At 52.8% G+C, this 12,635-nt stretch overlaps 1 protein-coding gene across 1 annotated transcript; it reads left to right on the top strand.

Annotated features, from left to right (window-relative positions):
- Positions 1-8,206: 8,206 nt before the first annotated feature.
- Positions 8,207-12,295, top strand: LOC119287921 (LRR receptor-like serine/threonine-protein kinase FEI 1). Its single transcript, XM_037567537.1, has 4 exons — positions 8,207-8,715; positions 10,120-10,380; positions 10,473-11,327; positions 11,458-12,295. Exons 1-4 carry the CDS (start codon positions 8,271-8,273, stop codon positions 11,919-11,921), a joined length of 2,025 nt encoding a protein of 674 aa, XP_037423434.1. The 5' UTR covers positions 8,207-8,270; the 3' UTR covers positions 11,922-12,295.
- Positions 12,296-12,635: the final 340 nt, after the last annotated feature.

Below are 12,635 nucleotides of genomic sequence, written 5' to 3'. Positions count from 1 at the left end.
AGGGTGTCGCTAAATGATCGCCTTCACAAATAGCCCGCTATAGCTGATTTGGAGGCCCGCTGCTATTTTTCATAGCCCACTATTTAAAACATTGATATTTATGATTAAACTATATTTGGATTACCGTACTATTAAAAATGAACTATTTGTTTAGTTGTGCACTAAACTATGTTTGTCTAAAATGTTCGACGTGCATGTGTTTGCAGTGATTTGGTGTTTTGAAAATGGAAACCGTGGTTGCAAATGTCAAGATTTGATGTCCGCTCGGTCACTGTTCACGGACGCGTCCATGGGTATAAGTGCTCGGATTAGCAATCTGTGGTTGTAGATGCTCTAACACATAATAGGAAATTGGTTAGAGTTGCTGTAAAGAAAAAACTGGGTCATATTCAAATAAGAGTTAAAAGCATCGGGAGTCCTACAACTTGCACTGAATGTAATGGTTTAGTCCTAGAACTTGCATATTGACCCTATCGAGTCCTTGAACTTGCATCAAATGGGCAAATTTGATGCTGACCAATCACAGAGCAACATGTGGATGTGTGAGTGCCGACCCGGTCAGCGCACGACATTTTACAAAGAGGCCCCCGCCTTTGGTTTGAATCTGTCCGGCGTCGTGCCGCCCGAGCTGGCCACCATCTCCTCCTCGATGCCCTTGTCCTTCATCAGCTCCAGGTCGAACACCTCCGACGTCCACTCCTCCCGCACCACCGACTACACCCACCGTGGCAGCTCCGCCACCATGCCGCCATTGGGCAGCTCGCTGCCCGGGCACCACCCCATCAGCAGCTCCAGCAGCACCACCCCGAGCGCGTACACGTCGCCCTTCTGCGACGCCCACGGCCGGGGTGCCGGCGCCGGCGCCTCGAGCGCATGGTACCCCGTCGAGCTCGCCGCCGGCGACGACGTGCCCAACTGCGCCAGCCCGCAGTCAGCGAGGCGGGCCTCGCCCGACCCGTCGAGCAGGCTGTTGGTGCTCTTGAAGTTGTCGTGCACCAGCTTGGGCGTCATCCCGCCACGCCAGCTCGCGTGGTGGATGTAGGCGAGACCGCGCGCGGCGCCCACCGCGATGCGCATGCGCGCCGCCCAGTCTGTTAGACTGTATTTACATGTGTATATTGTAACGTTGTATACTACCTCATTATATATATATGTGATAGGCCACCCCTAGAGGGTTGTGCTGGTTCCCCCCAAAGCCTATTGTCTTACATGGTATCACGCTAGGTTACGTCCGCTTCCGCCTACAAACCCTAAACCGCCGCCGCCGCCGCCGCCGTCGCGCCCGCCGTCGCCGTCGCCCGACTGCTATGACGTCCGCCGCTGCGTCCGGCTCCACCGCCACCGGTTTCCTGCCGGCCTCCCTCGCGGCACTTCTCTCGAGGCCACTGGATGCCGCCTCCCTTCAGGCGCCGATCGGGACACGGAGCGTCGGCTCCCTCTTCGCGCTCCCGCCGGCTGCTACTTCGCCCGGGCAGGCGCTTGTGGCCCACACCGTCGCCGCCCCGTCAACCGCGGCTGTCGCGCCCTCGGCCACTGCGCCGCTGGCAGGCTTCGCGGCGTCAACCGCGGCCATCGCGCCCTCTGTCACCGCGCCGGCTGCCCCTCTGACTGTCTCCACGGTGGTCTCACCTCAGCCAGTCTCCTCGATGGGATCGCAGCCGCCGCCGCCGTTTCACTTCGGCCATCTCATCACCATCAAGTTGTCGTCGGACAATTACATCTTCTGGCGCGCGCAGGTTCTTCCGCTTCTTGGGAGTCACTATCTGCTTGGCTATGTCGACGGCTCTCTCCCTTGCCCTCCTGCGCTGGTTGACAGCGTGCACGGTCCGGTCTATAATCCGGCTCACCGTGTCTGGACAGGGCAGGATCAGGCGAACCTCTCCTCCATCCAGGGGTCGCTCTCTCCGGCCGTTGCTGGGCTTGTTGTCTTTGCCAAGACGTCCCACGAGGCATGGACTATTCTTGAACGCTCGTTTGCGGCACAGTCGCAGGCTCGTGTATCTGGGCTCCGTCGCCAACTTGGGGAGTGTCAGAAGCTTGACTCCACCGCCACTGAGTTCTACAACAAAGTCAAGAGTCTCGCCGACACGCTGGCCTCCATTGGACAGCCCCTCACCGACTCCGAGTTCAACTCGTTTATTGTCAATGGTCTTGATGAGGAGTATGACGCCCTAGTCGAGATCATCAATGAGAGGGGCAACTCCACGCCCATGCCAGCACACGAGGTCTTTTCACGCCTCCTGCTTACTGAGCAATGAGTCGAGACGCGCCGATCCAGGGGCAACGGCGCCCTCTCGGCAAACGCCGCCACCAAGGGTGGTCGCTCCTCTGCTTCATCCAGGGCTCCTTCGGGGCAGTCACCACCACCCGCCTCGGCCCCTCCTCCTACTGCGACGCTACCAGGGGCTGGCGGTCCACGTGTGTGCCAGCTTTGTGGTCGCGATGGGCACTGGGCCTCGAAGTGTCACAAGCGCTTCCAGCGGGGTTTTCTTGGTCTCGGCAATGACGGGAAGGATACACGCAACTTTGCTCGTCAGGTCGCCATGGCTGATCGTCCGCCGCTGCAGAAGCCACAGGGACACACTCAGTCCTACTCCATTGATCCCCACTGGTACATGGACTCTGGGGCGACAGAGCACCTGACTAGTGAGATGGGGAAGCTTCACACTCGTGAACCCTACCATGGCTCCGACAAGATCCACACCGCCAATGGAGTAGGTATGCACATCTCTCATATTGGTCAAGCATCACTTCTCACTAGACATGCCAATAGGAGTCTTCAACTTCGCAATGTTCTTCGAGTTCCATCTGTGACACGTAATCTTCTTTCAGTTCCTAAACTCACTCGTGATAATAATGTGCTTTGTGAATTTCATCCTTTTGATCTTTTTATTAAGGATCGGGGCACGGGGGACATTCTTATTAGTGGGCGGCTCTGCCAAGGTCTCTATCGTCTGGAGCATCCTGGCGTCGCTCGCGTCTTCAGTGGAGTTCGGGTATCTCCGTCACAGTGGCATGCTCGTCTTGGTCACCCGGCCACACCTATTGTCCGGCATGTTTTGCGTCATCATGAGCTTCCTAGTGTGTCTAGTAATAAAGATGTAGCAGTGTGTGATGCTTGTCAGCAGGGGAAGAGTCATCAACTTCCTTTTTCGGAGTCCAGTCGTGAGGTGAAACATCCTTTAGAACTTGTGTTTTCAGATGTATGGGGTCCTGCTCAGACTTCTGTTAGTGGTCATAATTACTATATCAGTTTTGTTGATGCTTACAGCCGCTTTACCTGGCTTTATCTTATCAAACGTAAATCTGATGTGTTTGACATTTTTGTTCAGTTCCAAAAACATGTTGAACGCCTTCTCAAGCACAAAATTGTTCATGTTCAGTCGGACTGGGGTGGCGAGTATCGCAACCTCAACTCCTTCTTTCAGTCGCTTGGGATCACTCACCGTTTAGCATGTCCACATACACATCAGCAGAATGGTTCAGTAGAACGTAAGCATCGTCACATTGTTGAAGCTGGTCTGACTCTTTTGGCCCATGCATCTGTTCCGTTTCGTTTTTGGAGTGATGCTTTCACCACTGCATATTTTCTCATCAATCGTACTCCCACTCGTGTTTTGAATATGAAGACTCCCATTGAAGTTCTCCTTAATGAACAACTGGACTACACCTTTCTCAAGGTGTTTGGGTGTGCTTGTTGGCCCCATCTCCGTCCATATAACAAGCGTAAGCTCGAGTTTCGTTCCAAGAAGTGTGTTTTTCTTGGTTATAGCTCTCTTCATAAAGGATACAAATGTCTTCATGTGCCCACTAATCGTGTCTACATCTCTCGGGATGTTGTGTTTGATGAGCATGTTTTTCCCTTTGCCAAACTCCCTGTGTCCACTACCGAGCCACCTGTCATGCATTCATCCTCTGTTGCTTCTGACCAATTTGATGATGTTGCATATTCTCCTCTATTGTTGCCTAACCATGGTGCAGGCACTGGTCGTGGGGCTCGTTTGGAGATTCTGGAAGTGCCATCTTTCTCTTCGTCGCCATCGCCTTCATCCTCGGCACCTTCTGTTGTGCATGAGGAGCACATGGCGCCCCTGCATGGCCTCGGTTTCCGTGCTCATGCACGGCCGATCGACGTCCTGGCCCGGTCGCCTCTGGCTTCTGGGCTGCCTTCGCCATCGTCGCGCCCTGCAACCCCGCCGACTGGGCCGGCCTCCTCGGTCCCCGTCTCGCCCAGGGCGTCGGGGCAGTCATCACCAGGCCTGGCCTCGCCCGCCCCTGCCTCGCCCAGGGTGTCTGGGCCCTTCTCACCAGGGCCGGCCTCGCCTGCTCTCGCCTCGCCAAGGCCGTCTGGGCCGGTGTCACCGGAGCTGGCCTCGCCCACTCTCGGTTCGCCCATGGCCTCTGAGCCCCTGTCGTCGGGCCAGTCTTTGCCATGCAGCCCGGAGTCGTCTGTCCCGAGCTCGCCTGAGGTGATTCCTGCATCTCCGGCGACCGTCACGTCTCCGTCACCTTCGCCTCCGCCGGCTCCTGCTGCTGCTCTACGTCCACATACGCGCAGTCGGAGTGGCATTTTTCAGCCTAAGCAACGTCACGATGGCACAGTTGCTTGGTTAGCGGCGTGCATGTCTGCTGCTCTCGCAGATCCATCCTCTGAGCCACGCACGTATCAAGCTGCTATGCGCATTCCTCATTGAAGAGAGGCCATGGAGCAGGAGTATCAAGCGCTTCTTCGCAATCAGACATGGACTCTTGTTCCTCCACAATCACGGGTAAATGTCATTGATTCCAAATGAGTTTTCAAAGTGAAGAGGCATTCTGATGGGTCCATTGAGCGCTATAAGGCTCGTCTGGTTGCTCGTGGTTTTCGACAGCATTTTGGACTTGACTATGAAGACACCTTCAGTCCAGTGGTCAAGCCTACTACCATCAGACTTCTTCTCTCTCTGGCTGTTACTCGAGGTTGGTTTCTTCGTCAGCTTGATGTTCAAAATGCTTTTCTTCATGGTGTCTTGGCGGAGGAGGTTTACATGCGCCAGCCTCCGGGTTTCTCTGATCCGGATCGCCCTGATCATCTCTGTCGTCTGTCCAAGGCAATTTATGGTCTGAAGCAGGCTCCTCGTGCTTGGCATGCTCGTCTTGCAATGGCTCTTCGTGCTCATGGTTTTGCATCATCAACTGCTGACTCCTCATTGTTTCTTCTTCAAAGGCCTGAGGTTACTATGTACTTGTTGGTCTATGTAGATGATATCATTTTGGTCAGCTCCTCTCAGTCGGCTGCTACTGCGCTTGTTCGCTCACTTGGTGCTGATTTTGCGGTCAAGGACCTTGGGAAGCTTCATTACTTTCTTGGTGTGGAGGTTACTTCTCGTGCTGCTGGCCTTGTTATGACGCAGAAGAAGTATTCTCTGGATTTGTTGCAGCGAGCTGGGATGCTTAAGGGCAAACCGACGACTACACCCATGTCTACCACTGATAAGCTCAATGCTGTTGATGGTGTGCTTCTTTCTTCTTCTGATGCGACAGAGTACAGGAGTATTGTTGGTGGGCTCCAGTACTTGACGATCACGCGACCAGACATTTCCTATGCTGTTAACCGAGTCTGCCAGTATCTGCAGTCACCCCGTGACACTCATTGGTCTGCTGTTAAGCGGATTTTGCGCTATATTCGTTTCACGGTGGCTCATGGTTTGCATATTCGGCCGTCTGACTCTGGTTGTCTTTCAGCATATTCTGATGCAGACTGGGCTGGCAATCCGGATGACAGGCGATCCACGGGGGGTTATGCTGTCTTCTTTGGCTCTAACCTGATTGCCTGGAGTGCTCGGAAACAGGCTACTGTCTCGCGTAGCAGTACTGAGGCTGAGTATAAGGCTGTGGCCAATGCCACATCAGAGATCATCTGGGTACAGTCCTTGCTTCAGGAGTTAAGTATACCCCAATCATAGCCTCCTGTTCTTTGGTGTGATAACATTGGTGCTACATACCTTTCTGCAAATCCGGTATTCCATGCCCGAACGAAACACATTGAAGTTGACTATCACTTTGTGCGTGAACATGTCTCTCAGAAGCAACTACAGATCAAGTTTATTTCTTCCAAGGATCAACTTGCTGACATCTTCACCAAGCCATTGCCTTTGCCACAGTTTGAGACTTGCAGGCGCAATCTTACCCTTCTAGATTCATTAGAAAGTGGCTAAGATTGAGGGAGGGTGTTAGACTGTATTTACATGTGTATATTATAACGTTGTATACCACCTCATTATATATATATATATATGTGATAGGCCACCCCTAGAGGGTTGTGCTGGTTCCCCCCCAAAGCCTATTGTCTTACACAGTCCAACAGCGTCCGGCCCAGCCCTCAATTCAGCAACAGAAGCAGCAAGTGTTCAACGGAATTAATGGCGTAAGGCTCTAGAGAATTAAGCGGAGGAGAGGACTTGCCGTGGAGGAGGGAGAAGAGGCTGCCGTTGGGCATGAACTTGTAGACGAGGAGCTTCTCGTCGCGGGCGTAGTAGTAGGCGTTGAGCGGCACGACGTTGGGGTGGCGAAGGTGGCCGAGCACGACCATGTGGCGCTCGAAGTCCTTCTTGGTCGACGCCGCCGCGGGCGCCGCGTCGCGCAACCGCTTCACGGCCACGACGCTGCCGTCGTCGAGCACCGCCTTGTACGCCGTGCCGTAGCCGCCTTTGCCAAGCATCTCCGCAGACGCGCGCAGCAGCTCCTCCAGCTCGAACCGCCTCCCACCGGCGTCCTCCAGAAACACCATCTTTCCACACTCGTACGTGCCACCGGCCGCCGTGACCACTCCGGCAGCGCCGTACGGGCTGGAGGAGTAGATGATCTTCTCCCCCTCGTGGTGGCGCCTGTCGCTGGGCCGCCCGGAGAGGCGCGGCCAGAAGTAGCAGAAGAGCAGCGCGGCCACGAGCCCGACCACGGCGAAGTCCGCGGCTACAACTGCGGCTACGACCCCGTGGCTCATCTTCCCCTTGCCTTCCTGCAGGTTCGACGAGGGCGAAGTGCCATGGTAGCGGCAGGAGGGCACGGGGACGCGTTCCGCATCTCCTCTTGCACGGCGGGAGCGGCGCGCCGCACAGGCCGGTGTCCCCGCCGAATGCCTCGGCCGGAAACCCCGCCATCGCCACCGGAATCCTCCCAGACAAGAGATTGTTGGACACGTTGAGATCCTGCAGCCTCGGCAGGGCAATGCCGTCGACCCCGCCGGTGAGCCTGTTGGAGTCGAGCCTGAGCGTGATCAGCCGGTTGAGCCGGGCCAGCTCGGGCGGCACGACGCCGGACAGATTCAAACCAAAGACAGGGGCCTCTTTGCAAAATGCCACATGCCGACCGGGTCGGCACCTACGCGTCCACATGTTGTTCTGTGATTGGTCAGCATCAAATTTGCACATTTGATGCAAGTTCAAGGACTGAGTAGAGTAAAAATGCAAGTTCTACTAGAACGAAACCATCACATTCAGCGCAAGTGGTAGGACTCCAAGCACGGTCTGTCTGCTCGTGACTATGGAGCATCTTCTAGCTTCTACTCCTTGTCCATTCAAAAACAAATCCTAGGTTCTACTCCTAGCTGCGCACCCCCACCCCTAAGCTTTTCACCAAAAGGATTCCCGTTCCATCCACAGGGATACATACTCCTGTATATTTCCTCTTCCTTTTTAAACCCAGGGACACAACATTTTCCCTCCGACCCACCAATTTTCTTCAGATTTTGACAAAGTTCAAACCAGCCTCTGGATGAAAAATGCTCCCTCCCAGCCCTGAAAAATTTCCGGAACTTTGGCCATCAATTAAGCCGGCACACAGAGAGAGAGAGAGAGTAGTAGCATATGAACAGTGAGATTGGACAGCACGCGCCACAGTGCTCTGCACTCCCGTCGCTGACACACGCACACATTTCACCACAGAGCACAGAGCGGTCAATCCAGCCAGCCAGCAAAGCAAACCAAGCAAGCAGGCGGCACAGCTCCTCACAACAAACGCAAAAAACCAAGAGCCAAAAGCAAAAGCACCAAACACATCTCAAAAGCCCACATTTCCACCTCGCAAAACGAAGCGGCGAAATTGCCCACCAAAAGCCGGAAACCCCATGGAAAGAAAGAATCGCCGGGTCCATTTACCACTTTACCCTCCACCACTACCTAAAGTCCTAAACTTTGGCCCCATCCCACCCACACAGTCCGAGCCTCACTACACAGTGCCCACACTCCCCACTCCCCACTCCACTCCACTCCCCACTCACCCCTGCCGCTCCAATGGCCGCCGCCGCCGCCTCGCCCGCGCTATCACCTCTACTCCTCCCCCTGTTTCTCCTGACGGTTCTTGCTGTGGCGGCGAGGGACGAGGGGGAGGCGAGGGCGCTGGCGGCGCTGAGGGCGGCGCTGGACCCGGCGGGCCGGGTGCTGGGCTCGTGGGACCGGGCGGCCGACCCCTGCGGCGGCGGCTACGTCGGCGTCGCCTGCGACCGCGAGGGCCGCGTCACGGCCGTCTCGCTGCAGGGCCGCGGCCTCTCCGGCACGCTCCCGCCGGCTGTCGCCGGGCTGCGCCGGCTCCGGGGGCTCTACCTGCACTACAACGGCCTCAAGGGCCCCATCCCCCGGGAGATTGGGGGCCTCGCCGAGCTCGCCGACCTCTACCTCGACGTCAACCACCTCTCCGGCCCCGTGCCCGCCGAGATTGCCGCCATGGCGAATCTCCAAGGTGAGCTTTTCTGTCAGGGCTTGTTCTCGGCTCAGTCAGAGGATGCATCTTACCTGCATCTCGTTGGTTCTTTTCTTGGCTAGATGGTGGATTTTTTTCCCTGTCACATTATTTGTACCGTTTCTTCTAGAGTTTCCGCTGCTTTTTGTGCTAGATTAGTAGCTTGGACTATCAGGCTTGCTTAGATTTGGACTATCAGGCTTGCTTAGATTTGAACATTGGGGGAAAAGTTGTATGAACAAACCCTAAAAAAAACCTTGAATGAATCCCAAACGGAGAAGCATCCCATTGCTCACTGTCGTACCTACGGCCGTTTCTTTTCTTCCTTTGGTTGTTTCTGCCGACGTTTTGCCATACAGCCAGCACTTCATTTATTACAGTCCATTTCAAAATCTCCAGGCGGGTTCGGTTCATTTATTGACCCCACCCACCGTACTATACTACAAAGTTCAGATAATTTTTGGGAGAGAACAGCAGACGCTCTCATCAATGTGCAGATCCAGTGCTACTACTCGTTTGGTCGTGCAGTAGTACTGTACTCGTTTGGTGGCCATAAATCTTAGCAGCAGCAGCACCAACGGTTTGCTTTTGAAATGGGCAGCCCGTTTTGCTTCTGTGCCAGCCTCTCGTTCTGTATGCTTCCATTCCTGGCCGTCTTCTGGGAGCAGTGCGGCAGCCACGTGACCGTCTCATTTGATTTATTGTTAGTTTGGTGCCTTGTTTGACTCTGCGTGGGTACAGGACAAATGGTGTTTCTTGGGGTTGAAAAATGGGGCTTCACTTTAGTTTGGATCCACTTGCCTCTCTACAGATTCCCTTTGTGCCAAACTACAGCCTGGATCTTGACTTAAACCACTTGAGCAGACAAGTGGGGATTTCTGTGATTTGATTTGGTTTTCAGATGTTTCTGTCCGATTTCGGTGGTTTTTCAGAGAATGTACTAATGGAAGAACAAGATCTTCTCCGTTCTTTAGCCTCAAAGCGGTTGATTTTCTGTGATAAGATCTTTTGTGGGGCCAATATTTATATTCACTGCTGTATTATTGGAGTTGAAAATCTGCATTGTCAGTTTGACTCCTGCATAGGTAAATGACAAATGGCGATTTCTTGGAGTTGAAAACTTGTGATTTTCACTTTGTTTAGAGCCCCACTTGGCTCTGTATAGATTCCCTTCGTGGCAACTTCTGGGCAGATTCACTGCTATGGCTCTGTATACATTTGGATTTTCTCTGATTTGATTTGGTTTTCTCATGTTTACTGTCCAATATCCTAGTTCTTTCAGTGAATGTATTGTGGAAAGAACAAGATTGTTGTGTTCTTTAGCGTCAAAGTGGTTGATTTGCAGTGTGAAAGATTACTTCAGGGATTTACTAATTTACTTACCCATGTCCTCATCGTTTGCAGTGTTGCAGCTGGGCTACAACCAGTTGACAGGCAGCATACCGCCCCAGCTCGGCAACCTGAACAAGCTTGCTGTCCTTGCACTGCAGTCTAACCAGCTGACCGGAGCCATTCCCGCAACCCTCGGCGACTTGACTCAGCTGACTCGGGCCGATCTGAGCTTCAACAACCTATTTGGCTCGATCCCTTCAAAGATCGCAGATGTTCCGTCGCTCGAGGTCTTCGATGTTCGCAATAACACTCTGTCAGGGAGTGTCCCTGCTGGTAACAAACCAGGCTCTTGCTCAACCTTTTTGTAGGTCAATTTTTAACCTTCATAATTGTATTAACTATTGTGATTTGGTTTTGGATGCTAGGTTTGAAGAGACTGAGTGGAGGGTTCCAGTATGTGAATAACAAGGGGCTTTGTGGAGCTGAGTTCATTTCTCTTGATCTTTGTACCTCCACAGAGGATGGGCTGAGGCCCAGCAAGCCTGAGCCGTTTGGCCCGGATGGCACTGTCAAGACAGGGCAGGTACCCCAGTCGGTGGATCCGCACACGACGAAATCTGCAAAGGCCTCTGCAGGTGTTCTTATAGTTGGTGTTCTTGCTGTGGTCATCGGTGCCGCATTCTGTGGGATATTTGCATTCTCGTATTATCGCCGGCAGAAGCAAAAGATTGGCAGCTCACTCGAGGTTTCTGATAGCAGGCTCAGCACTGACCATTTCCAGCAGAAGGAAGCCTGCCGAAGGAGTGCTTCTCCTCTGATCAGTGTGGAGTACTCAAATGGATGGGACACCATGTCAGGTGGAGGCTGCGGATCATCCGGTGAGGTTGGCGATAGCTTCAGGTTCAACCTTGAGGAGGTCGAGTGTGCGACTCAGTACTTTTCTGAGGTTAACTTACTAGGCAAGAGCGGCTTTGCTGCGACATTCAAGGGGATACTGAGGGATGGGTCTGTTGTCGCGGTTAAGAGCCTCAATAAGACAAGTTGCAAGCAAGAGGAGTCTGATTTCCTGAGAGGCTTGAAGACGCTCACCATGCTGCGACATGAGAACCTTGTCGGCCTGAGGGGCTTCTGCTGCTCCAGGGGGAGGGGGGAGTGCTTTCTTGTGTATGACTTCATGGTTAATGGGTGTTTGTCGCATTATCTCGATGTTAAGGATGGTTCTGAAGCTAGTGTTCTTGATTGGCCTACAAGAGTTTCTATCATCAGAGGCATTGCAAAAGGTACATATCTATTGTAGCTCAAGTATGTATTAAGACTGTTATGTCTGGTTAAACTCACATGTACTCGGCGTATTTTGATCTGTTATGACTGGAGTATTTTGATCCTTATCAATCTGTTGATCATTTGCAGGTATCGAGTACCTACACAGCAAGAAGAGCAACAAGCCATCACTAGTGCACCAGAACATATCGGCTGAGAAAATTCTTCTTGACCACCATTTCGCCCCACGGCTGTCAGTCCCAGGACTGCACAAGCTCCTTGCCGACGATGTTGTCTTCTCAACCCTGAAGGCCAGCGCAGCTATGGGTTATCTAGCCCCTGAGTACGCCAACACGGGACGCTTCACCGAGAAGAGCGATGTCTTCGCCTTTGGGATCATTGTTCTCCAGATCATCACAGGCAAGAGGGCCGTCTCACAAGTGAAGATAGGCACTGCCACCAGCGACCTTGAAGGCCTGATAGATCCCAACCTCGGCGGCATCTTCTCGAGGACCGAGGCTGCCAAGCTTGCAGAGGTCGCCACGCATTGCACACACGAAGCAGCAAGTCAGAGGCTGACGATGGATGCTGTGGTTCTGCAACTCATCGGTTGATGCCGAAGATCTGAAATGAGCTGATGAAGATGTCTTTTGGGAGGCCTTTTGTAGTAGTAAGCTGGAGGACGGTAGTGGTCCAGTTGCCACCCTACGAGCTCTTTTGTTGTAGTAACCTGACCTGCTAATGTGGACCATGTCTACACTAATTCACTAGTCACATTCCAAGTGATCTCACTTCTCACCATTTATGTTTAAGCATCACATTCTCTTTGCCACTGTAATATGCTCAAAGATTGTGCATGTATGAGATGATGAACCATTGGTTCTCTAGATTAGTATGCAAAAATGTTGAATGTGTGAGCCATTTGGTTCAAGGATTTTAGCATCTGTAGTGTAAACTTTGATGGCTTTGTGCCACTGCCAGAGTGCCATTGCTTGCATTCAAGTGCTCTACCGTATGTTTAAGGCCTAAAACAATTCTTTTTTTCCAAAAGAATGATTCTGTTCTTTGATTGCTTCCCGTGAAAAGGTTATGTACAGCGAATATATTAGAGCTCTTCTTGGTGTCACGTGTGGATTTGTTTCTCCATCTAGTTATAGTAGGTGTCCGTTTTGTGTCTTCCTCCGCTGATAGGCAAGCGTAGTGTAATTTTATGAAAGAAAAGCATTAATAATCTTGAGTCGAGAAGTGACAAAATGTGGTAGGAAGAGTTTTTTTTTTAGGGTACGGAAGAGATGCCAACGGTATACATTTTGTGACATGGAGTTTGT

This window comes from Triticum dicoccoides, chromosome 4A (genome assembly GCF_002162155.2).
Source record: "Triticum dicoccoides isolate Atlit2015 ecotype Zavitan chromosome 4A, WEW_v2.0, whole genome shotgun sequence".
NCBI lineage: Eukaryota > Viridiplantae > Streptophyta > Magnoliopsida > Poales > Poaceae > Triticum > Triticum dicoccoides.
The sequence above is the reverse complement of the archived record's forward strand: the minus strand, read 5'-3'. Positions and strand labels throughout refer to the sequence as shown.

Bases quoted from the DNA above. Each gene is read 5' to 3' on its own strand.
- LOC119287921 (XM_037567537.1), top strand. From the start codon at position 8,271: ATGGCCGCCGCCGCCGCCTCGCCCGCGCTATCACCTCTACTCCTCCCC. The intron at 10,381-10,472 runs GTAACAAACCAG...TTTGGATGCTAG, and splicing joins GTCAGGGAGTGTCCCTGCTG to GTTTGAAGAGACTGAGTGGA. The intron at 11,328-11,457 runs GTACATATCTAT...GATCATTTGCAG, and splicing joins CATCAGAGGCATTGCAAAAG to GTATCGAGTACCTACACAGC.